General features: G+C 36.7%; 3 protein-coding genes across 9 annotated transcripts in view; 1 reads left to right on the top strand and 2 right to left on the bottom strand.

Annotated features, from left to right (window-relative positions):
* Positions 1–3,659, top strand: part of frem2b (FRAS1 related extracellular matrix 2b) — a 61,909-nt gene extending 58,250 nt beyond the window's left edge. The window contains exons 19-24 of the mRNA XM_056756281.1: positions 54–181; positions 502–636; positions 790–916; positions 1,958–2,145; positions 2,238–2,384; positions 2,466–3,659. Coding sequence (XP_056612259.1) covers positions 54–181; positions 502–636; positions 790–916; positions 1,958–2,145; positions 2,238–2,384; positions 2,466–2,978 — 1,238 coding nt within the window. The 3' untranslated portion in view covers positions 2,979–3,659. The remainder of the gene's footprint in view (positions 1–53; positions 182–501; positions 637–789; positions 917–1,957; positions 2,146–2,237; positions 2,385–2,465) is intronic.
* Positions 3,660–3,709: 50 nt separating this feature from the next.
* Positions 3,710–11,983, bottom strand: LOC130428348 (NXPE family member 3-like). Of its 4 annotated transcripts, none has more exons than XM_056756295.1 (8): positions 11,507–11,983; positions 6,712–6,779; positions 5,877–6,269; positions 5,351–5,766; positions 5,145–5,221; positions 4,777–4,980; positions 4,293–4,630; positions 3,710–4,180 (listed from the first exon to the last, which is right to left on the bottom strand). In XM_056756295.1, exons 2-8 carry the CDS (start codon positions 6,751–6,753, stop codon positions 3,986–3,988), a joined length of 1,665 nt encoding a protein of 554 aa, XP_056612273.1. In that variant the 5' UTR covers positions 6,754–6,779; positions 11,507–11,983; the 3' UTR covers positions 3,710–3,985. The 4 variants fall into 4 exon arrangements, with proteins under 4 accessions (XP_056612273.1, XP_056612274.1, XP_056612276.1 ...); XM_056756296.1 differs by lacking the exon at positions 11,507–11,983 and adding an exon at positions 10,583–10,854; XM_056756298.1 differs by lacking the exon at positions 11,507–11,983 and adding an exon at positions 7,950–8,473.
* A 5,204-nt stretch (positions 11,984–17,187) lies between these two features.
* LOC130428346 (NXPE family member 3-like) overlaps positions 17,188–25,769 on the bottom strand; it is a 10,003-nt gene continuing 1,421 nt past the window's right edge. For 2 of the 4 annotated variants that reach the window (XM_056756286.1, XM_056756288.1), the window contains exons 2-8: positions 20,152–20,219; positions 19,317–19,709; positions 18,791–19,206; positions 18,585–18,661; positions 18,217–18,420; positions 17,731–18,068; positions 17,188–17,618 (exon numbers count right to left, since the gene is read on the bottom strand). In XM_056756286.1, coding sequence (XP_056612264.1) covers positions 17,424–17,618; positions 17,731–18,068; positions 18,217–18,420; positions 18,585–18,661; positions 18,791–19,206; positions 19,317–19,709; positions 20,152–20,219 — 1,691 coding nt within the window. In that variant the 3' untranslated portion in view covers positions 17,188–17,423. The remainder of the gene's footprint in view (positions 17,619–17,730; positions 18,069–18,216; positions 18,421–18,584; positions 18,662–18,790; positions 19,207–19,316; positions 19,710–20,151; positions 20,220–25,769) is intronic. The other 2 variants (XM_056756289.1, XM_056756290.1) reach the window with 2 other exon arrangements.

Raw genomic sequence — 25,769 nt, 5'->3', positions numbered from 1 at the left:
TGGTTGCGTACATTTAAAATAATTCACATTTTGACACATTTGTGTCAACACAGCCACACCTCTTACCTCCATGGTCATGTGCGCGGAGCACCCTGGACTGACCTTCAACCTCAGCTTGGTGAGAAGTGAGCCCACTTACAGCCAGCCCATGCAGCAGTGGACTTTCATCTCTGACTTTGCTGTAAGTGTTTATGAGTAAAAAAGACGTTTAGAAATTTGCCTTAAGGCTAAAATACACCACAAGACTTTCGCTTCAGTTTTTGCCCATTTTCAGTCTGGACTTGCTGCAGAAAGTCTGTGCCAATCTGCAGATTTATCATTTAGTGTGTTTCTATCTGAAACTTTCAAAAAGTCTGCAAGTGTATGATGTCTAGTTTAAAATAAATCTGTTCATATTTGATAAGTGTATTAAAACCATTAGCTTAATTGTTCATGAAGGCATTATCGTTGGTCTCTTTACTGTCCCTCAATAAATATACTTGTTAAAATATGTTTCTATAGGTAAGAGACTACACGGGCACGTACACGGTGAAACTGGTTCCCTGTACGTCTTCTCTCAATGTTGAGTACACGTTACCTCCTGTGTGTCACCCCAGAGAGCCAGTGACCTTTGATCTGGACATACGCTTCCAGCAGGTCATTATTAAATCACTCATCAAGGGGATCACAAGAATGTTTGTATTGTAAAGTTAGTCTTTGTAATGGGAATATTAAAAAATATATCTTTATAAAAATTGATGTTTTTAAAGCCGTTATGGTGAAAATGAAATGATTTATTTGTCGCTTTAGGTAAGTGATCCGGTCGCAGCAGAGTTCAGTCTGAATACACAGATGCTCCTGCTTTCAAAAAGAACTCTCTGGCTATCCGACGGCTCCATGGGTTTTGGCCAGGAGAGTGATGTTGCTTTCTCCGAAGGTAAAGAACCACAAACAAAACGTCATCTACATTTATACTGTATGCATTATACAGCCACGACATTAAGAGAAATAGAGAGACCATTACAATGAAGCATTTACGTTTTTCTAAGCTTACTATTTATAGATACTATATGTGTTTAGGTAAAATGATCATTTTGTTTCATTCTGTTAACTACTAATAATATTCCTCCCAAATTTCAAATAACAACATCATTTCTATTTGGATTTATTTGCAGAACATGAAATCTGACAGGTTTAAATAACAGAAAATACTGCAAACAAGTTCATATTCACTTTTAAGCAATACAATAGTAATGTCTATACATGTATTTAGGAAAAATACAAAATGTGATAGCCTTGATTTTATCACAGTTTTCATGTGTCTGTTTATGCGGTCAGTCTTTTACATGACTTTGTCACTACTGAGGTTGAATTTGGTTGAATTTATCAAATTCAACACTTTAATGGCCTGAATACATCTAGAAATCCTGATTTGAACCTTCCGTTACATCACAAAATATATATATATATATAATTTTTTATGTATAATATTTTGTTCCTCTTATATAATATATATATATATACTGTATATATTTGTGACTTCATTTTTATTATTATTATTATTATATAATCACTTTAGCCGCAAAATTTAAAATACTGTATATCACATGGATTTTTCCTTGAATTACTTTCAGGTTCACAACATTTACTAAGCATGAACCAAACTTGTTTAATAAACAAAAGTATTTCGATTTAAATAAAAAATAAAAATGGTACAAATAATGAACAGATAAAAAAATACAAATAATACGATGAATAAATAATGGACAATTTATTAAAACACCAGAATTACTGAAGTCAAAGCACTACTTGAGTTTAACCAAGGGGAGTGGGGATGAAATCCTGTCATTTTCTTTTCAGGTATATCTAATAACTGTGTGTATACTTTTTAAATGGATCATAACTGGATCTGCTATACATTTATTATTATGTGTAACATTTGTATTTTTCTCTAATTTGGATCTCTTTTTTTCTTCAGGGGATGTCATCTATGGCCGCATAATGGTGGATCCTGTTCAGAATCTTGGAGACTCGTTTATCTGTAACATTGAGAAGGTGTTCCTCTGTACAGGGGCTGATGGATACATTCCAAAATACAACCCTGACAACTTTGAGTTTGGCTGCTTAGCTGACTCACCGTCTCTTTTGTACAGGTTTAAGATCATTGTAAGTTTGGCCAGACAGGGATTCGAACACTCGAGCTTGATGTTGTCAAGGTCAGTTGTGTCCAACTTATAACTCTTATCTTTTGTTTACAGGACAAAGCTCAGCCAGAGACTCAAGCAAGAACATTCGGTAGCATTAGTTTCAATGCTTATCTTGCTGTAGATGATCCTCAAGCGCTTCCTCTAGTGAGACAGCCGGGTTCTGATGGCTTTAGACTGGACTCTGCAGCTTTGTTTCAGGTAAAAAAGCGACCTGTAGCACGACAACAACATCAAGCATATTAAGTGTAACATTAATGATCATGTTGTAACTCTCTCCAGGTGTCAGCAGGAAGAGAGTGGTACATTCACAATATTTACACCGTCCGATCCAGAGATAATGCTAACCGAGGCATTGGGAAAAGAAGCGTAGAATATCATTCTTTGACACACAGCCGCCACTCCATTTCCACCAGCCAATCGCGCAACAAAAGGTCAGCCAATGGCGTTCCAGATTTGGCTGAGGGAATCGGTGCAGAGAATAACCGTGGCACAAACATCTTGCATTTAGCACTGGACCACAGCTCTCAAAAGCATCTCGATCTTGACCTGGAATCCCAAGCCGAGGGTGTTGTTCCCAGAGAACTGAATCACAGGGAAAGCAGCGATGATCGAATTGTGGTTATCGTAGGAATTTTGGTCGCTCTTCTCTTCACCGTTCTGATGGTTATTCTTGTCGTTCTGGTAGTGCGATCCAGACAAAAAAAGAATGTTACAGAGACCCCGAAAAGCTCCAGCAGCAAAGAGCCCATGATGAGACAAGTTCCCGAAAGCAACGACAGTTCCGAGGTTTGATTTTTATTGAAATCGTTTTTAGTCTGCAAGTGCCTCCATCGCTTGGGCACAGAAAAGACACATATTGACTCGGAGTGGTTGTCCTCTACCTCTCCTCTGGAATTGTCCAAAAGTGTACTTGAAAGTCATAAGCACTTCTGTTATCACTGCTTTAGTAATTCCTGCTAGAATATTGTCAATTGGTAGCAAGAGCCTGTTGTATATTACTGCTATGATGGTATTCATCTAAATGATAATTTAACTTTATATCCAAAGGTGCTAGATGAAAGAATTGCATTGTGGGAAAAGATTGTTTAAGTGCTGATTGTTTTCAGTTGTCGAAAAATGGTATTGAAAGAATGAAAATGTCATATATTATTGGATCGATAATCTTATTGATGACGTGAAATAGGTTGTTGTCGCATTTGTTTATTTTTCACTCCTCACACGCCAGAGGAAATGTACTGTTCTACATTTTATGATGTCGAATGTGTTTATGCTGTTAGTATTCATTTCCATATGAGATTGATTTATTCTTGGCAAACAAAACACATTCTTACTACGGTTTCTGTATTTTAAGTATTTATGGTCACTATCAAGGTTGCATGATTTCCTTTTTATCAACACTTTTTGTGTAAAATGTATAATAAAATGTATAATAGTGTAAATTCAGATAAATTGTTGGGAAAATCAAAAAATGTATGCCTGTTATATTTCTTTAACATTACACACACACCAAACATACCAGTTGATATGTTATTTTGGTGATACTTTACCAATACGTTTTTATTGAGGAATTTATTATTATCTATTAACCAACATTAATTATTTCACTCAGTGAACAAACTGTTAAAGATAAACATGAAAGCTAAGTTACATTAATAAAAGTTCAGGGACTCTGAAAGTAAACAAAAAAGTGTATTGTTTTTGAATGTATTATTTATGCTAATTGTAATTGAGTTAATTTAAGAAACCAAAAAAAAGTTTTACATTACTTAAAAAGAGTGTCTCCAAATGCTGTGAAAAACTTATTCAGGGCAAATAAAAGAAAGTAAAATGTCAATCTCATTTTTGATGATGACAGGCCCTGGATGAATGTTCTCTTCGTTGTAGTGACAGGATGTCATTTGCCATACATCCAAAATATAAACACCAACATCCTGAAAAGCCCACCGCAGAATTCTGTCCAACTGAAGAGAATAACAGTCGCTGGTAAACACATCCTATTAAAATGACAGAAAAACACCCGAGGCGTAATTCCATTAATTAACCATTAACAGATAATACGTTTCTTCTTTCTGTAGTGTTTATATTTACTTGCAACAGCTTTCTTACCTTAAATCCAGTGTTGACAGTTTTGATGATAACAGTAGTTGCTGGTGCTCGCTGTAGTAAATCTAGGACAGCTCTTCGAACCCCCAACACTCTGTGGGTGAAGAAATCAAAAGGAAACGACGTAAAGTGGATCCCCAGATGAAATACAACAACAGTGTGAGGTCCTCCCGTCAGGTCATCAATCTCATTACTGGTGTAGTGAAGATTTGTAAGTTCAGTTTTCCGACACCGCAGAGGAATACCGTGAGCTCTCCAGTGTAAGTCGATGTTGTTCCCCACATCCACTGCTATCAGAGGACCTGCCTGATATAAAACATGCAGATCCATCCTCTTCAAAGCTGCAGTAAGAAAAACCAACACTGATGATCCCAAAATGATTGCATCCATAAAACTTATTTAATTTACAAACAAGCCATTACATTACAATCACAATAACCATCACTCAAGGCATTTTTTATTCATTGCAAGGAACTATCTGTCTCACTTGGTACAGCTTTCAGCAAGAACTCAAACCACTGTCTCACTGTAGAATCTCCCATCATATAGATGTGTTTGTCCTTCAGACACTGTGTTGTTGTTTGAGTAGTAAATTGACGAGTTTTACACACAAAGGACGTCCACACATCTTTCAGGTAAAAGCCGGATGGAACAGGTGAGTGCAAACCAGGACGACATTTCTCTCTTACATCTGCACAATGAAGTAAAAAAGAGACTGTAAGTCATATAAATCTAATGTTCATTTTATTCATTTTCTATTGCTAATTCAAGCTACCAAGTCTCTTTTTATCCCCCAAATCATCTAGACAAACAGATTCATATGTGTGCATTAGCATATATCAAAGGCCAGCATACCAATACTCGTACTTCCATTCGAAGGAAGAATCATGATTGTGCTTTTTTGTCCATTGATACCTTTGTTACTTGGATTCCTGCCAAAGAAAATGTCTATCTTACTGCTTTCCCATATCATTTACAAACGAATTATAATTATTGAATACAATATAAATATAATGCAATACATGCAAATGACAAGAATGAAAAACATCATTGACTCTCACAAAAACATTGCTTCTTCAGCAGTCACGTGGTTGATGTACTCTGCAAAAGAGTGGTATACACGGGCACTGCATGGCAGAGATTTGGGTTTCTGGCAGCGCCATTCCACTCCAGTGCGAGAATCCTTATATTCACAACAGCAATTTCCATTTTTGAGTCTTTCTAATCCATTTTTATCTGACTTCATATTACACAACACTGTTTCTTTCAGCTTGATCCCATTTGGTCCTGGTCCTTCAAAGTATCCAAAGAAAGACACTCTGTCAGAATCTGTGTCTCTGTGATGCTTGAGGACCTGCACAGCTTCACTGGAGTGGATCAGACGCACAGCAACCTGTGCCTGCCCCACCCACGGCAGAAGAATACGCACAGAGTAAGAGCCGTTGAGCAAGTCCACCACCTCCCCAAACACACTGGCCTGTGACACAAGAACATACTTAAATATCAGACAACCGTGACTTTTAGACTAGATGAAAATGAGTCCTCGCTCAAAACATATCACTGACACAGTAGTCATGTAAGAGAGACCTTTTTGGATGAAAACAGCTTGGCTTGAAAGAAGTCCCCTCCATAAGGTTTGATATTATTTTTAAAATCTCTCGCATGGATCATAACATAAAGCTCCTCCCCTATTTGGTAGCTGTCTTTCAGATTCTGAATGGTGAATGTGGAGTGTGCTGGACTTGTACTCATGGATACATTTGTAATGGATCTGTCTGGTCCAGCCCAGTAAAGCGCCTGCTGTAAACTGGAGTAACATTCTGAACTGATTCCAAATTCAGAGTAAAATGAGCTTGTTGGTGACTCTTCTGAACTCATTTCAACAGGGGAGCTGGAGTTATGATGTTTTGCAAAGTGCTGAAGCATAAAGCTGTGTGGAGATTGTTTCTTTCTTTCATTACCCATTTGAGACCATAAAATCTAAAAACACACAAAAGATGTTATTAATGAACAGTCTAATATCACGGTCATGAAAATATAGGACCTTTTACTTCACAACCTAACAATATTGGTAATTCATATAAAAATATGACCGTGCCTTTGACAACCAGGCGAAAGTCTCAGATTAACATCAGAGTTTTGATTTTAACCATTCATTATAATATGACTCCAACATTTGACATGTCAGTACTCAGTTAAGATATCAAGGCTATTCTCACTGAATGTTCTTTATGATGTAGGATGATTTAATGTAGAAAACAGCAAATCAACAAAAGTGACTGTAGCTGGGTTTTCACAGGCAGGTCATAAATGTGTAAACAGCACAATTTCTCCCCATCTTGGGCAACATGTACAGGATACACATTGATTTGATAAAATCAGCAATGAACAGAAATTATCTTAAGTCATTGAAATTACTTACCAGAGAGCATATCATTCCAATGCACATCCCAATAAATAACATCTTTAAACACTGTCTGTCCCTGTGAACTGTGAGAACAATTTCATTAAATAGTAAAATGGGTTACAATAATTGATAAGAAACTTGTATTATTGAGGAAAAAACAAGCTTTTGAGAAAAACATTTAAACATTAAAAAAAGTAATGTCGCAGAGTGGGGGAAATAAATCGTAATGTCAAATGAATAAAGGTTGAAAATTGAGGGTTTAGTATGACTACATTTCGGACATACTGCGTACACCGGCGCTGCAGTTATAGCTGCCCACTGTACGTGTCCGGGTGTACGTGTGTTCACCACTTGCTGTGTGTGTGTTCACTACTCACTGGATGGGTTAAATTGTCTGGTCTGGGATGTGTCACCATACCTGACAAATAGCTCACTTTCACTTTTGTTTGCCAACCCGGAAGTTGGCTGCGCACGCACGGCTTTCCTCGATCAAAAGCCTATGCATTCCCATAGACTTTGGGAAAATCTCACAAAGGAAGTGCTAGCAGTGTTTAAAGGGCTATGACACTTACTTGTTTTGTCTATCAAGATCATCTTTACAAACTGACACCACATTTGTTACTTGAAGCCGAAATGCAATCGGTAGAAATAAAAAGCTTACACAATGCTAACAGACTACACTTAAGGTCGGTCTAAATCAACGTCACCACCAAGCCTCCGACAACTCTTTTAAACTTTATTAAAAATGTGTTCCCTGATGAGTAATTACTCTATGAATGCATCCACATTTTTTGAGATTTGTGCCCATGTTGCATTATTTGTGAGCTCTACATGCGCTATGACGTCTACCCCACCAAAGGAAGTGGTCACTTTTAGCAACTTGTTAGCAACCGCCGTTATTTGGACACAATAAGGCTTTTAAAAAAACACAAGCGGGTTAATTGGTGTGTTTTATGTCATAGATTAAAACGTGAAAATATTTTTTGAAGTTCAAAGGTTTTGTTTACCACATGCTTTATTTCGGGTGATTTACCAAAAACCCAAAAACCCACAGACATCGAGTGATGAACTATTGTAATCATACTTTCGGTTTGATACTGTCTTATGGTATAAATGTGGACGACGTTTAAATCCTTCAGCAGTAGGGGTGGATGGGGAATCGATATGGCTATCTATCGCGATATTTCAACCCTTTTTCATACTCTGGCAAAAAGGAGTGATTTTTTTCAAATACAAAAGATCTAAATTCATACCTACACTGTGCTTACAAGAACGGCAGTCACCACATATTTCCTGTGGTGACGCTCCGAGATTACATATAGTCAGATGAACGGAAATTGTAATTCACACCGGAAAAGAAATACGAGAGGGCGGACCTAAAGGGCGCACTTTGGTCGTGCAGTGGTGCAGCTATCTGCGCGTGCATATTAAAAAAGCTCCTTCTCACGTTTTTCAGAAGTCAGATTGTTTTGTGAAGTTTTATTAGTTTTTATAAAGTTCAACTTTAGGCGAGCAGAGGTGAAACTCATAGCGTGGGCGCTTTGAAGTGACGCGCCACAAACCCCCCCCACCCAGCACTAGACCTCATTTGGACGTCTTTTTTGGGGCTAAATCAAGTCGGCCCGTCCTGGCCGTCTTTTAGCCCAAAAATCGAGGTCGAAATTTGGTCTTTTTTTGGTCGAAATTAGCCCAAAGATCGACGTATATTACTAATATTGACATGAAAAGAAAATCACATTGCAGTAGTTGCAACGTGTGTTTCGACTATATCTTAAGATATAATTTAACTAGTTCAACAATGTGGCTAAAGCACACAAATATTTATATTATGAGCCGATATGCTTATAATGGAAGTTAATATTGAATTTAAAATATCCATAAAGATAACGTTGTGACTGCTAATTCATTTTTATAAAGTGTTTTCCCCGCTTTTTCGTGATGCACATACATTTCAGACGTTTCTAAGGTTGGTCGATTTGTTGTTAATAGTTGCATGTTGCATTAGTGAGAGTTTCCCTTATTTATCACGCAACCGTTCTCCGCAATTCACAGAGTGCATTAGTTTTTACCGGTTTTTGTTATACAAAATTAAAGCTTTTACAGCGCCAAAAACAAGCATTAATGTTATGCCTGATCATCATTGTCAATCAATATTGACAAAGTCGTTGACCAAAGCACAAAAATGATCTTTTCTCATCCAAAAGCAAACTCCCGAATCTTCAGTTGCTGCACATTAATGAAACTTTACAATAAACTGGGTTCTATCTTCTATGTTTAGATGAAACTACAAAATTAGCTTCTTTGAGGCAAATTCAGAATAGGTAATCCAAAAATTATGATTCTGTCATAATTTACTAATTGTCCCAAACCTGTGTTAATGTCTTTGTTCTGCTGAACACAAGGGGAGAAATTTTGAATAAGGTTTGTGACATGGCCACGATTGCAGTGGATTTGAGAAAATGAAAACTTGATTTTAAAAGTTCATTTCTTGATTTCAAAGTTCATTTCAAATTTCAAAACCAATGCCTTCATTCTGCAACAAGTAAATTTTGATGCCATTGAAGAAAAAGATCATTGGATGAGAAGGTTCTTCACTGCACATCTCATTGAAAAAAGGTACGATTTTTAATCTCATATTTAATAATTATAAATGTTTTCGTTTACTTAAGGAAACCAATTTTTATTTAAGGTCATATCTATAAAATGAACATAAGACAATTATACAGCCGGGCGAAGGACTCATTGAGTATTTACGATACCACAATATCAAGAAATGTATGTGATAAAAACTAAACATTATTTACTGAATGTTAAAAAAATACATAATTTAAAATGTATTAATTAAATTTATATCTAGCCTAGTCAGATGGTAAAAAGTACACTTACATTATGTACTATAGTGCTCTCCTTTTGTACACTAATTTTATACTTTTTAGTAATTATACAATTTGTATTAAATGTATTACTACTTGAGATAATCTTAAAAACATAAGTGTACTCAGCCAATCTAAAATCTTGTCTAGGGCACAAACACAGGCTGGGTCGGCCCTGTTTTAAGACACCACGAATATGAAATGTGATCAAATTTTATTTAGTTAGCACTTAGTTACAGGTGGTAATTAAATACATTTTAAATATGCCTACATAAATAGTATGTTAAAAGCACATAAATCAATAAACAGGAAGTGTGAACTATAACTTCTCCCGGAGCAGGAAAGCTCCGCTACATTAACTTATGACTAGATAGAGCGGAACTGTAACTATAGCAAGGATTTCAACTTAAGAGTTTGTCTCTGAGGAGGCTTAAATACTAAAGCAGAATTTTTAGAATACAAATATACATTTAGTCTGCGGAAAAGAGCAATTTAAGTATATTTTGAAAGTGTACTTTTTAGCAAAGAGCCACACACACACCACTATAGTTAGCCTAGGCTTACGGAGCAGCGCTGCAAATTTTTTCTAATCTAAAATTTCTTGGCTGCTTCCTCGTGCCAACCCCGCGAGGCCTGGAATATAAACTGTGGTCTGTGACCGTCACGCGCAGTTAACCCGACTCACTTCTGAGTGGACCAGATTACAGCCGTTTTTCTGAGGTAAAAGTTTTTTACTTAACCGTTTTATTTAAACTCAGCCTAAAGCATAAGCTTACAACAAAAGAAAATTACATATTATGAAGAAAGTAATAATAATCATAGTAATAATCATCGAATAAGGACACAGACAGTCTGAGGGGACAGTTTCTTTCACGCTTTCACACAACAGTTGACGGACCGTCTTTTCCGTTAAATGTAGGCTACTGCATTAACTGCTCACACATGGTTTCCAGTCTTTTATGTGCTGTTTACATCTGAACCGTATAATGTCACTGTCGTATAATGTAAAATACCTTTTCCGGGTCAATGTTATTGTACGGAAGGCGCCGTAGATCTATATTCCTGCGAATCGAGGCATTTCATTTAGGCTATATGCGAACTGAACCATCTTTACAACATATTAATTATTCCTTTTGAGTAACAAACTGAGAACAAATGTGTTTTTCTTTGTCATTGCAGATGCAGTCAAAATGGGAAACAGCAAGGCCATCGACCACATCATAGTCAAAGCCATGGGAGACCACACGGCCCCTGGGCGATCTGGCGATAGCGGGCACCGTGCAAACTAAAGTGTTCTTATTCATTTTTTTATTCAAATGTTTCGATCATTTGTATGTTATGTAACTGACAATAAATGTTTTATAGTACTTTTAGTCAGTTGTCTTATTTTGAGATATATTATATAATATTGAATAAAAAAAAATGATTTTATGCTTAAAATGAAGTTAAATTCAAGTCTGGAAAAAGACAACTTTTTATAGACGTCTTTCAAAAAACCGAAAAAGACGTCTTCTCAAAGACCGGAAAAAGACGTCTTATCAACGACGCGAAAAAGACGTGGTTTCACCTTTCACTTTTCAACCACATTTCGACGTTGTTTGGACGTCTGGCACTGACGTCTTTTCGACGTCTTTTCGACGACTTTTTGCTGTGTGGGCCGTTTTGGGTGACGCGTGTGTAGTCGCCAGAGACTGTGTCCAAAGACAAGCGCAAGAATAAACAAATCTAAAGACAGAGAGTCGCAACACACTAAAAATGCTCATCTAATAGATCTTTTTTCCCGTCATTTACAGAGTTCGTGATGTATTGTTATAGAATTGCCAAGCTAGATATATCGATAATCGCAGAATCGGCTTATTGTTAGCGTTTCTCGGATATATGCCTGAATAGTCTCAAATCTCTAGCATGAAAAATAACGTTGAAGATCTTGGCATTACCATTGAAAATTGTAGCTCCACCTTCTCGGAAACACTAGACACATTTGCTCCTGTGCGTTTTCAAAATGATTCAAAATGGCAGCCCAACACCATGGTTTAATGAACACACTCAGGCTCTAAAGAAAGCGGCCCTTAGAATGGAGCGCAACTTTAAGAAAATTAAATTAGAGGTAGACTATTTCGTACAGCATGGAAGGATACTACTCGAAAATACAGGAAAGCCATGAAAACGATCCGCCTACTTTTCATCACTTAAAGAAGAAAACCAGCACAAACCTAGGTTTTTATTTAACACAGTGGCTAATATTAACAAAAAATAAATCGTAAGCGACTTCAGATTTTGGATATCAGCATAACAGTGATGAATTTATAAACAACTTCAAAAGTAAAATACAAGATATACGAAAAAAAAGTATAACAATGCAACCAGAAGTGAAACCCGATGAACAAACTAACTACAGGGCCCCTAAGAAGAACTTGCAATTATTTTTTACCGTAGATCACGATAAACTGTCTAAAATCATTAGATCATCTAAATCAATTACATGCATGCTAGACCCTATACTTACAAATCTACTGAAAGAGATATTTCCAGAAATGATATATCCTCTTCTTAGCATTATCAACTCATTTGACATTAGGATATGTGCCTAAAGCATATAAGGTGGCTGTTATAAGGCCCCTTGTCAAAAAAAAACCAACTCGACCCTAGAGAACTAGGGAATTGCAGGCTTATATTGAATCTACCTTTCATTTATAAAGTTCTGGAAAAAGTAATTTCAACTCAATTATGCTCCTTCCTCCAAAGGAATGACATTAATGAAGAATTCTAGTCTGGATTTAGAGCATGTCATAGTACAGAGACTGCTTTGATCAAAGTAACAAATGATCTGTTTGGATCTGTCTGACGGAGGTTGTATCTCGTTATTGGTGCTGCTAGACATTAGTGCTGCATTCGACACCATTGACCTCCGAACACTCCTAAATAGACTTGAAATTTACGTCGACATTAAGGGAATTGCCTTGAAATGGTTTAAGTCTTATTTATCTGACCATTTTCAATTTGTAGCAATAAACAATGAGGTGTCATGCAAATCGAAAGTCCAGTACGGTGTACCACAGGGGTCAGTCTTAGGGCCTCTGCTCTTCGCATTATACATGCTACCTCTAGGAGATATAATAAAGCGACACGGAGTTAGCTTTCACTGTTATGCTGATGATACTCAACTTTATATTGCCTCGAAGCCTCATGAAACTCAGCAGTTTCATTGAATAATAGAATGCATAGTCGATATAAAAATCTGGAAGAGTAACAACTTTTTATTTATGAACTCGGACGAAACAGCAGTGTTACTTATTGGACCGAAAACCGCCGTACGTAACAACCAAGAATACTGCTTAACTATTGACAGATGCTCCATAAAACCCTCGTTGTCTGCTAAGAATCTTGGCAATCTATTCGATAGTAATCTGTCATTGGAGAGCTATGTCGCCAACACCTGTAAAATTGTGTTTTTTTTATCTTTAGAATATATATTTAACTACGTCATATGCTGTCACTGTCAGATGAAGAGAAGTTAATTCATGCATTCATGACATCAAGACTAGATTACTGTAATGCACTATTAGGTGATTACCCTACAGGCTTATTACAAAAACTCCAACTGGTCCAAACCATGGCATCTCGAGGTCTTGCACGTACAAAAAAGTATGAGCATATTATCCTAGTTCTGTCAACCTTGCACTGGTTACCTATAAAGCATCGCATTAACTTTAAGATCTTGCTTATTACCTATGAAGCCCTACATCCGACAGTAATGCAAAAGAGAAAATGCTGATTTAGATTAAAATGTGTAATTTACATGATTTATGTCATTTAAAATTATCTGTCAATTCAGGTTTTATTTGGGATAAGGTTAAGAATAATTTTGTGCATACTGTAAATTATTTTAATGGTTATCAAGTAAATACAGTAAATAAATGAAGATTAGATTAGATCATCATCACGGGCTGTGTGGCTTTAAAAGGGGGTTATATATTGTGGTTAAAATATATAAAAATAAAAAATATCTTAAATGAAGTCTTTGCAAATAGTTTAATGCATTGAGCAATAAATTCCACAACCTTTCTATGGCCTGTGCTCAAATTATAAAGGGACAGTTCACCTAAACTGAAAATGTTTTGACAATCACAATAAACTTGTAATGCAATGTTTATGGGTTTTATTTTATACATCTCAAACACATATACAACAATTAAAATTGGGTGTGTTAGGTTTAAAGTGTGCGAGCAAACAAACATTGATAAAAGTCGATTTTTGACAGAACAAAAATTCTACTTAATTTAGCTTTTTACACATTTAATAATTCCTAGACGTATTTTAACAGCAATATGTGAATTTATACATATATTTATTAGTGGTGGGCCGTTAACGCAGTGAGACTCTTATCGCGCGATAAAAAAAATGTCGCCGTTAATCTATTCTCAAAGTTGGGTTGGGAGCTGGGTCTATACTACGCAAGCTATGATGACTTTCACCTTGATATTTTAGCGTGGATGTATACCAGCTTAACTGCACTGTACGGGGCGAGAACGAGATTTTTTAACTCGCGTGATTCGCGTCATTCTAGCCGCCTCATCATCTCATAACCAGGGCTTCATTCGCGCGATTCACGCAGCAAGAAGGTCTATTGCCTCTTTGCATTAACACATAAATCACTCGCGCTTGACACGCCATTCGCGTTTGGTCTGAACACAACATAACGTTACTGTGAAATTACCGCATCAAACGTGACGTGCTAACATGGATGCAGCTATGAAGCCGCCGGGTTTGCTTCAGGGAATATTAATTTTTAAGAAGCTTCCCAATGGAAACATCGACAAGACTAAGGTTGTTTGCACGTTGTGCAATGCGGAATTGGTTTAAAAAAAAACACTTTCTCTCAACAGGTACTGGTCTAGCTTTAGTTAAAACCAGTAAATTTGTATTGAGATCTAATGTATTATGGCTCCTGTATGACAGGTCGCTTGTTGCTCCCTCACTCTTTGTAAGTCGCTTTGGATAAAAGCGTCTGCTAAATGACTAAATGTAAATGTACTGTAGGAGCTCTTCCAGTCTCAAGTACCACCTAAACGCAAATCATCCCTTAGCTAATGCGGAAGTAAACACAAGTTCATCTTATTGAACATAACTTATTTTCATCACCAATTATCATAGTAGAACAGCTTTCTCAAGCAGTTTGTGATTCATTTTGGAAACAGGAGATGAGCCCCTGGTCTAATGCGCCACCTGGTTTGAGAAACCCGTTCTCAAAGACTTACTTTTAGTCATTATTTGGGTAGCACACATATTCTGAATGCCTTCGGCAGAATTCAAATGAGCCATTTTAATCTAGATTAATCTAGATTAATTCTAGATTAAAAAATTTTATCTATGCCCACCACTAATATTTATGCATATGTTTCTGCGTTTTTTTTTTTTGTTCTTTCAGGTTTCAGCCTCCATAGGTTTCATCCTCCATAGAATAGACGTCAATAAAGGCAATTAATTTGTGACGGATTTATGTGTTTTTTTATACTTTAAAAAAAGATTGAACAACAAAGACATTTTTCTTCGGCACAAAATCCCCTGACAGTGCAGATTTCTTAAATCTAACATTCCAAGTTTTTTTATTACTTTGTAACTTTGTTAAAAACATAACTTCAAATAAAGACAGCGTTATTATACTTTACAAATACGTTCATGATGAGACATAAGCAGACTTCAAATAACTTACTGTATTGTCCAGTTTCAAGCCCCATTTTACCTGTAACATGAAGTGGTAAAGCACTATATGCGATGAGCGTTTGGAAAATCACCTCAAGTCAGCCTGCAGGTATGTTACCTGCCCCGCAAGAAATACACGTTATTCAAAGTTTTCACGTTTTGAGGCAAAGCGTACCCTGCAAACAAAGGCAAGTCCAAAAGACATCTTTTCAACGTCGTTGATGACGTTGCATAGACGTCTCCTGAGGAGCCAGAATGTACGTTTTTACAACGTTTTTTACAACGTCATCTGAACGTGTGCTATTGTTGTCCAGGTGATCTCTATAATTGTATTGGACTGATATCACTTTTGTACCTGCAATTAATGTTGAAATTGAATTAATCCACCATTATTGTGATCAGTGTTAGCTTTAGTTGGGCTCTTAATACTTGACCTTCACTCTATGAATCCTTTTTCAGACAAAAATGTTTAAGAAATAACACTTGTTTGTCATTAAAGCAAAAGATGGTGAGGATTGGTGGTTATTGTAATATAAACAAAGTCATAGTAACGTGAAGAAAACAGTAGTTAGATAAAACTTACATACATGCCGGATGTTACAAGCATTTAAACAAATTAATCTCAATCCTTCATTGACACACTTCGACATCAACAGTCATCATACAAACCTCAACAATGGTGACAATTAACAAAAAATTGAGATAATTAGATCAATTGCAATGCATGCTGAGAATCATGAATGCGTTTTGTAATATGATGTCACCCAGCATGCATTGCAGCACAAAGTATTCTTCTGTTGGTTGTCACCATTGTTAAGTTTCATACAGTAATTCATCATGTCTTTTTGTGTTTATTTGCTCTTGCTGTTCAATCATTTGAAGATATATTCTAGAAAAGTGTTCAGAAAGGAATGACAACCGAAAGGCTTAAACCTCATATTATGCCAAAGTATAGATCAGCCAACATTTGCAAGACAATACAACACACGCATGTTAGTGAGAATATTCATTCCGCAAAGAATATTTGAAAGCTAATCTCATTATAATTTAGTATTCTTTGGCCATTTATACTGTGTATTAAAACACATTTACAATGGCAAAGTACACCCCCATTTTCTGTAATAAATAAGAGTCAAGAGCCCAACTAAAGCAAACACTGATCACAATAATGGTGGATATTCAATTTCAACATTAATTGCAGGTGCAAAAGTGACATCAGGCCAACAATTATAGAGATCACCTGGACGACAATAGCACACATTCAAAAGACATCATAAAAAGACGTTGTAAAAACTTACATTCTGGCTCCGCAGGGGGACTGCTTTAGTAATTCCTGCTAGAATATTGTCAATTGGTAGCAAGAGCCTGTTGTATATTACTGCTATAATGGTATTCATCCAAATGAGAATTTAACTTTATATACAAAGGTGCTAGATGAAAGAATTGCATTGTGGGAAATGATTGTATAAGTGCTGATTGTTTTCAGTTGTCGAAAAAGTTTAATGGTATTGAAAGAATGAAAATGTCATATATTATTGGATCGATAATCTTATTGATGACTTGAAATAGGTTGTTGTCGCATTTGTTTATTTTTCACTCCTCACACGCCAGAGGAAATGTACTGTTCTACATTTTATGATGTCGAATGTGTTTATGCTGTTAGTATTCATTTCCATATGAGATTGATTTATTCTTGGCAAAACAAAACACATTCTTACTACGGTTTCTGTATTTTAAGTATTTATGGTCACTATCAAGGTTGCATGATTTCCTTTTTATCAACACTTTTTGTGTAAAATGTATAATAAAATGTATAATAAGTGTAAATTCAGATAAATTGTTGGGAAAATCAAAAAATGTGTGCCTGTTATATTTCTTTAACATTACACACACACCAAACATACCAGTTGATATGTTATTTTGGTGATACTTTACAAATATGTTTTTATTGAGGAATTTATTATTATCTATTAACCAACATTAATTATTTCACTCATTGAACAAACTGTTAAAGATAAACATGAAAGCTAAGTTACATTAATAAAAGTTCAGGGACTCTGAAAGTAAACAAAAAAGTGTATTGTTTTTGAAAGTATTATTTATGCTAATTGTAATTGAGATCATTTAAGAAACCCAAATGCTGTGAAAAACTTATTCAGGGCAAATAAAAGAAAGTAAAATGTCAATCTCATTTTTGATGATGACAGGCCCTGGATGAATGTTCTCTTGGTTGTAGTGACAGGATGTCATTTGCCATACATCCAAAATATAAACACCAACATCCTGAAAAGCCCACCGCAGAATTCTGTCCAACTGAAGAGAATACCAGTCGCTGGTAAACACATCCTATTAAAAAGACAGAAAAACACCCGAGGCGTAATTCCATTAATTAACCATTAACAGATAATACGTTTCTTCTTTCTGTAGTGTTTATATTTACTTGCAACAGCTTTCTTACCTTAAATCCAGTGTTGACAGTTTTGATGATAACAGTAGTTGCTGGTGCTCGCTGTAGTAAATCTAGGACAGCTCTTCGAACCCCCAACACTCTGTGGGTGAAGAAATCGAAAGGAAATGACGTAAAGTGGATCCCCAGATGAAATACAACAACAGTGTGAGGTCCTCCCGTCAGGTCATCAATCTCATTACTGGTGTAGTGAAGATTTGTAAGTTCAGTTTTCCGACACCGCAGAGGAATACCGTGAGCTCTCCAGTGTAAGTCGATGTTGTTCCCCACATCCACTGCTATCAGAGGACCTGCCTGATATAAAACATGCAGATCCATCCTCTTCAAAGCTGCAGTAAGTAAAACCAACACTGATGATTCCAAGATGATTGCATCCATAAAACTTATTTAGTTTACAAACAAGCCATTACATTACAATCACAATAACCATCACTCAAGGCATTTTTTATATTAATTGCAAGGAACTATCTGTCTCACTTGGTACAGCATTCAGCAAGAACTCAAACCACTGTCTCACTGTAGAATCTCCCATCATGTAGATGTGTTTGTCCTTCAGACACTGTGTTGTTGTTTGAGTAGTAAATTGACGAGTTTTACACACAAAGGACGTCCACACATCATTCAGGTAAAAGCCGGATGGAACAGGTGAGTGCAAACCAGGACGACATTTCTCTCTTACATCTGCACAATGAAGTAAAAAAGAGACTGTAAGTCATATAAATCTAATGTTCATTTTATTCATTTTCTATTGCTAATTCAAGCTACCAAGTCTCTTTTTATGCCCAAAATCATCTAGACAAACAGATTCATATGTGTGCATTAGCATATATCAAAGGCCAGCATACCAATACTCGTACTTCCATTCGAAGGAAGAATCATGATTGTGCTTTTTTGTCCATTGATACCTTTGTTACTTGGATTCCTGCCAAAGAAAATTTCTATCTTACTGCTTTCCCATATCATTTACAAACGAATTATAATTATTGAATACAATATAAATATAATGCAATACATGCAAATGACAAGAATGAAAAACATCATTGACTCTCACAAAAACATTGCTTCTTCAGCAGTCACGTGGTTGATGTACTCTGCAAAAGAGTGGTATACACGGGCACTGCATGGCAGAGATTTGGGTTTCTGGCAGCGCCATTCCACTCCAGTGCGAGAATCCTTATATTCACAACAGCAATTTCCATTTTTGAGTCTTTCTAATCCATTTTTATCTGACTTCATGTTACACAACACTGTTTCTTTCAGCTTGATCCCATTTGGTCCTGGTCCTTCAAAGTATCCAAAGAAAGACACTCTGTCAGAATCTGTGTCTCTGTGATGCTTGAGGACCTGCACAGCTTCACTGGAGTGGATCAGACGCACAGCAACCTGTGCCTGCCCCACCCACGGCAGAAGAATACGCACAGAGTAAGAGCCGTTGAGCAAGTCCACCACCTCCCCAAACACACTGGCCTGTGACACAAGAACATACTTAAATATCAGACAACCGTGACTTTTAGACTAGATGAAAATGAGTCCTCGCTCAAAACATATCACTGACACAGTAGACATGTAAGAGAGACCTTTTTGGATGAAAACAGCTTGGCTTGAAAGAAGTCCCCTCCATAAGGTTTGATATTATTTTTAAAATCTCTCGCATGGATCATAACATAAAGCTCCTCCCCTATTTGGTAGCTGTCTTTCAGATTCTGAATGGTGAATGTCGAGTGAGCTGGACTTGTACTCATGGATACATTTGTAATGGATCTGTCTGGTCCAGCCCAGTAGAGAGTCTGCTGTAAACTGGAGTAACGTTCTGAACTGATTCCAAATTCAGAGTAAAATGAGCTTGTTGGTGACTCTTCTGAACTCATTTTTACAGGGGAGCTGGAGTTATGATGTTTTGCAAAGTGCTGAAGCATAAAGCTGTGTGGAGATTGTTTCTTTCTTTCATTACCCATTTGAGACCATAAAATCTAAAAACACACAAAAGATGTTATTAATGAACAGTCTAATATCACTGTCATGAAAATATAGGACCTTTTACTTCACAACATAACAATATTGGTAATTCATATAAAAATATGACCGTGCCTTTGACAACCAGGCGAAAGTCTCAGATTAACATCAGAGTTTTGATTTTAACCATTCATTATAATATGACTCCAACATTTGACATGTCAGTACTCAGTTAAGATATCAAGGCTATTCTCACTGAATGTTCTTTATAATGTAGGATGATTTAATGTAGAAAACAGCAAATCAACAAAAGTGACTGTAGCTGGGTTTTCACAGGCAGGTCATAAATGTGTAAACAGCACAATTTCTCCCCATCTTGGGCAACATGTACAGGATACACATTGATTTGATAAAATCAGCAATGAACAGAAATTATCTTAAGTCATTGAAATTACTTACCAGAGAGCATATCATTCCAATGCACATCCCAATAAATAACATCTTTAAACACTGTCTGTCCCTGTGAACTGTGAGAACAATTTCATTAACCAGTAAAATTGGTTACGATAATTAGAAACGTTTTCGAGTTGTGAAAAGTAATGTCAAATGAGTAAAGGTTGAAAATTTAGGAAATAAATAGTATAGAGGATGAAACCTGCAAAAAAATACATAAATATGTGTATAAATCTGTTAAAATACATATACAATTCATTGAATGTTTGGTGAAATAAACAAACCAATTAAATGAAAAAGTAATTAAAACCCCCCCCTCATAATTATAATTTTTCCTTAATCGTTTATTTAATTTTCCTTAACAACAGGCTAATAAGAGGATGTTGATCATGCATCAGTTGGCGGGTCTTGGGGATTTGACTGCGTGTGAGCATCAACTTGGCTTCGATGAAAATGTATGCTTTGTTTATGGTAAAAGTTTTAAGTTTGACATGGCTTTAGATCCCGTTGTAGTCAGAAAAGAACTGCAGCTAGGACAGGCGCCGGTTGCATAAACTGCTTAAGCCTAACACATATAAAGGTAGATTGGTCTAATTTAAATCTAATAAGGAAGACTTATTAGTCCTTAATAATTGCTAGTCAGTGAGACTAGTTGTTAAGACATGCGCTGCGTCCACGTTTTTTTAAGATGAAACCGTCTATAGCTAGCAAGGTTTAGTCAAAGATTCTCCATTTATTTAGAATGTGCGGGAAAAGTCTCCAAGATGCTATGGCTACGTCACCAGTTTGTGGATTGTTTGGCAGTCCGAATGTCGTCAGATGTTTTTTAACTATAATTATTTAAAATTTACATTTTAAATAAACAAAAATATTAAGAATTATGAAGAGCTTTATCAGAATCACAAAGACCTTTTTTGCCAAGTATGTTTGCACATACATGAAATTCTTTGGTTAACAGGAGCATACAGTACACAGAAACAGCAACAACAGTACAAAGAGATCATAACACAATATAATACAGTTCACAGAAACTGATCGTATGGGAAAAACATAAAACAGGACAAACTAACAAAAACACCAAAACAACTGGAGAGATCCACACCGAGGCAGACATCTGCGGCATAATTAAAGCAAACAATGATGGCCCACGTTTAGAAAAACATTTTCATTCGGATGAAATAAATAATTCTTCTACTGTTTTTTAGGTGTGGCAGCTTCCACTGTGGGTGGCACCTCCACCCTTGACACTGATATGTATCAGTATACATACTGATATGTATTCTCAATTTCAAGAAAACAGAACGGACTTGTATTCTTGTGGAGACTGGTCTTGCAAGGCAGCCTTTAAAGAATGAACTTGGATGTACGCGCCGCTGTGACTTGTGACTTCAAACGGATTCCGTGCAAGGCTGCATGGATCCTTGATGTCAAGAACACATCCGGGTACTACATTGGAACCGAACTTTGACAGTTATCGATGACATAGAGTGAGAACACAAGACCTTTGAAGAATATATATTGTGAAACGGCCTATATGTCTTATGTATATAATCTTGGGTTGTCTGTTTATATCGTCATGTGTCGTGTATTCAACAATTTTATTCTTTAGAATTCATTCTTCTTGGCAGCATCAAGTCTGAAGTTAATGCGCATGCGCAGGCAAGACCCGCCCACCGATGCATCGAGACAGAGCACATTAAGTCCACACCCACACCGGGGGAAAACAATCCATCCTACTCTATTGACTTTCTCTTGGGGGAAGATGCCTCCTTGTCATGTCTGACTTAAAGCAATATTCAGAACAATGTCTAAAATGTGCTGTGGGACAAGGTGTACAGTAAACAAGCTGAAGTAGCAATTATATTGTTGTGTATTCAGAACAATTATGCTTTAGACTTCATGCTTCTTGGCAACATTGAGCCTGAAGTTAATGCGCAGGCAAGTCCCGCCCACTGATGCATGATCAAAGTCTTTCATAAGCATATTGTGTTAAGGAAAAATAATTACAGAACCACATTAAAGAAACTAATGGTTACTTTGAGTTTAGCTTTTTACACATTTAATAATTCCTATACATATTTAAACAGCAATACGTGTATGTATACACATATTTATGCATATGTTTCCATAATTATTTATCTATTGTTTTTGCAGGTTTCATCCTCCATAGGTTTCATCCTCCATAGAATAGACGTCAATAAAGGCAATTAATTTGTGATGGATTTATGTTTTTTTTTTTTACTTTAAAGAAAGATTGAACAACAAATACATTTTTCTTCAGTGCAAAATACCCTGACAGTGCAGTAGATTTCTTTTTAAAATTATTCTGTGTCTTTGTTTGAAGTTATGTTTTTAACAAAGTTACAAAGACAGCATAATTAAACTTAACAAATACTTTCATGATGAAACATAAGCAGACTTTAAACAACTTACTGTTTTTTCCAGTTTCACGCTTCATTTTTATCGGAATGCACGTGTAACATGAATTGTTAAAGCACTATTTACTATGAGCGTTTGCCAAATCACCACACCTTACACCAGACTGCATTGTCGGTTGTTTAACTTGCACTGCAAGAAATACACGTTATCCAAAATAAAAAAATGTAACCATGGGTTTTGTGGCAAAGTGTAATAAAAAATGTTTTGGGTGTGTTGATGATTATTAGCAAAAGGTCTTGGTTACGGATGTAACCTCAGTTCCCTGATGGAGACATCGTGACGTTGTGTCGAACCGACAGACGGGGATCGCCCTTGAGAACCTATCAACTTCGACTAGTTTAGAAAAGGGCCAATGAAATTGCCAAATTAAATTTGCATGCCAGACTCCGCCCCCAGATACGGCGTGCTGCATTCATTCACCTTTAGTTCTGAGGAGCCCGAGAGCCTCTCAGGACTACTGCAGCGGTCGGCACGTGTTTGTGGCAAGAAGGACACAACGTCTCGTTCCCTCCATCCGGGAACTGAGGTTACATCCATAACCAAGATGTTTCCTTTCTGTCGGTCTCTCAACGTTCTTTCGAACCGCCAGATGGGGTTCCTATTAAAACTCGCCACAACGCTGTGCTGTATAACAATCTCAGCGAAGCGACGGTGACAGGCCTGAGTGTATCAGACGTGAGGGCTTTCGTAAAATTTGTAATCTTCCAGTGGATAGGTGGGCAGAGGGTTCCAGAGTTTTAGAAAAGGTGGGAAGCCTCTACCTTCGGTCCTCATGGGCACAAGGCCACTGGGTAAGAGCACTCCTCGAATGGGGAACGCACTACAGAGACCATTTCCTACTATTGGGAGGAGTTCTAGTAGAGACACCCGCATGGTCTCAACGTCAGGAGAGAGCTTGTGGGAACAAAATATCCAGACCTCGTTTTTCACCACCCCTTTTTTGTAGAAGAGATTAGGATTTGGTTTCAGTATGCTTGGTCTTTGACCCTAAGGTCTGTCAATGAAACGATTCAAAATGAGTTAAAGAAATAAGGAGCACTGATGATTAATAAAATAAATAAATAGTGTAAACACACAAAGTCTATCTTAGATAGACTTTGTGTGTTTATATGACCTGGTAATTAATGTTTAGGTCTGTCCTTTTCATGACCTGTTGTTGTGTCCCAACTGTCACTACATAGTATCCACCCCCACTACACCTGGCAAAGGATGGTTCCAGCCTGCCAGCCGGGCTTTTGTCTCACATGACTGTGAAATCTTTATATTGGGTTTGTGTTTATAATTTAGAGAGATAAATTACATTTTTATGTGTGTGACATTTCTTTTAAGAGTGAGTTGGTTCCAGGTTTAAGACTTTATCTTATCTTACTTTTATATTTCATCAAACAATGAGTTTGAGACTTTGGTCTACGTTCTGATCGATGTTCCATAAACTAGATTTTCCTGGTCATGTGAGTTTTTGTTTGACTAAACAAAGCAATGTGATAAAGGTGCAGTATTCAACAGACAACAGTTAAGTCAAAAATGAATTAAAAAATTATGTGTTTCGCCTGTGGAAGATGTTGGGGGTGTCTCCCAGATAACGGTCGCCAACTAGCGCCCAACATGCTCTCTCTGCAATTCAAGGCAATCCAAATGTGTTTGCACCTCTAAACTGTCAGTTTAACAAAACATTAGGAGTTATGTTAAGGACTCGAACATTAACAAGACTTTAATTCTCAATGACAACATGAAACAAAAACCCATGAGGGGGTAACAAAACAAAACTAGGGTAAGCTAGGGTAGGAACCTAAACAGGAACAGAGACTCACTACGCTAAACTGGACTAGACTAACTGGAAAGGATACAACATGGAACATAATTACAAATAGCTAAACTAGACTAGACTTACGTGGCAAACACGAGACAAGGTGGGTGGCAAAGATAACAGGTGTTGTTGATGTTCAAATCACCAAAACAGACACACCCCTAACCCCATCTCTCTCTTTCGTCAGGGCTCGGCTCGACTAACGTCCATCCTGTGCACTGTGGACCTTACTGCTGATTAGCTACAGGGTTATTTTGGATCTCTGCCTGACTTTGTCTAAACAAGCGTAATTCGGAAATCGGACAATCAGGAGGAAACAGCTGTGAGGCATGAAATCATAACGAGCACTAACGAGGAAACAAGAGGGCAGGAACAATCACAAGACTGGAGAGAGAGTATGGCAAGCCATAAGTCCCAAAACATGTTCACAGCTTAACTCCTGAGACAGCACTAGACTGCCATGAGACTAGAGCAGTGGTTTTCAATCCTGAGCCTGGGGACCCACCACTCTGCACATTTTCAATGTCTCCCTTATCTAACACACCTGATTCAAATCATCAGCTCATTAAGTGAGACATATATGAATTGAACTAACTGTGTCATTTAAAAGAGATATACAAAATGTGTAGAGTGGTGGGTCCCCAGGCTCAGGATTGAAAACCACTGGACTAGAGTGACTTTTTCTTTTAGTAACAAACCCCTCCATAGTCATATTTTGTGTTGCACATCTGATCTAGCAAGGAAATCCAAGAAGTCAAAACAGTGATTCTGTTTTACATTATTTGTAAGTGTTAAACAAATAGTTAAATGTTTTGCTCCAGATCTAAAACTTCTCAACTGGGAATGTTTTATTTAATTGTCAGCCTTTTCTTACGTTTCATCGTTTTCATTCAAAACATTCATCAAAAATAATAGCAAGAGAAGAACACTACAAGTTTTTATACTAAAATGCATGTACTCCATAAAGATGACGCGCTTTTTTACTTATTATTTTTATTATTATAAGTAGTAGTAGTATTTTTCAAGAACGCCGATGGAAGAGCATATACGGCTTGTGTGTGTGTAGTCTGCCCAGAACTTAAGTGACATAAACTGCAGTTAATTTCACATCTACACAGCAATATAAACAAAGGTGCTTGTTCACTTCCTGATCTTTGCTGTTTCCGGGAGAAAAGTTTAATGGGCGTCAAGGGGTCTGGTCTTTGTTATTTGACTAGAACTGTTAATACTTTGGAAGTAGCATTATTACAGTATTATTTACAGTAGTAGTACTGGTTAAACATGCGTATTTTGATTTTCTCATCCTCTGAATTATACTTATCAATGTTGTTTTTCTTATCATCATTATCATTAAAAAAAATGAATAAATTCAGAAGAG

The sequence above is a fragment of the Triplophysa dalaica genome, chromosome 9 (genome assembly GCF_015846415.1).
Source record: "Triplophysa dalaica isolate WHDGS20190420 chromosome 9, ASM1584641v1, whole genome shotgun sequence".
Lineage (NCBI taxonomy): Eukaryota > Metazoa > Chordata > Actinopteri > Cypriniformes > Nemacheilidae > Triplophysa > Triplophysa dalaica.
The sequence above is the reverse complement of the archived record's forward strand: the minus strand, read 5'-3'. Positions and strand labels throughout refer to the sequence as shown.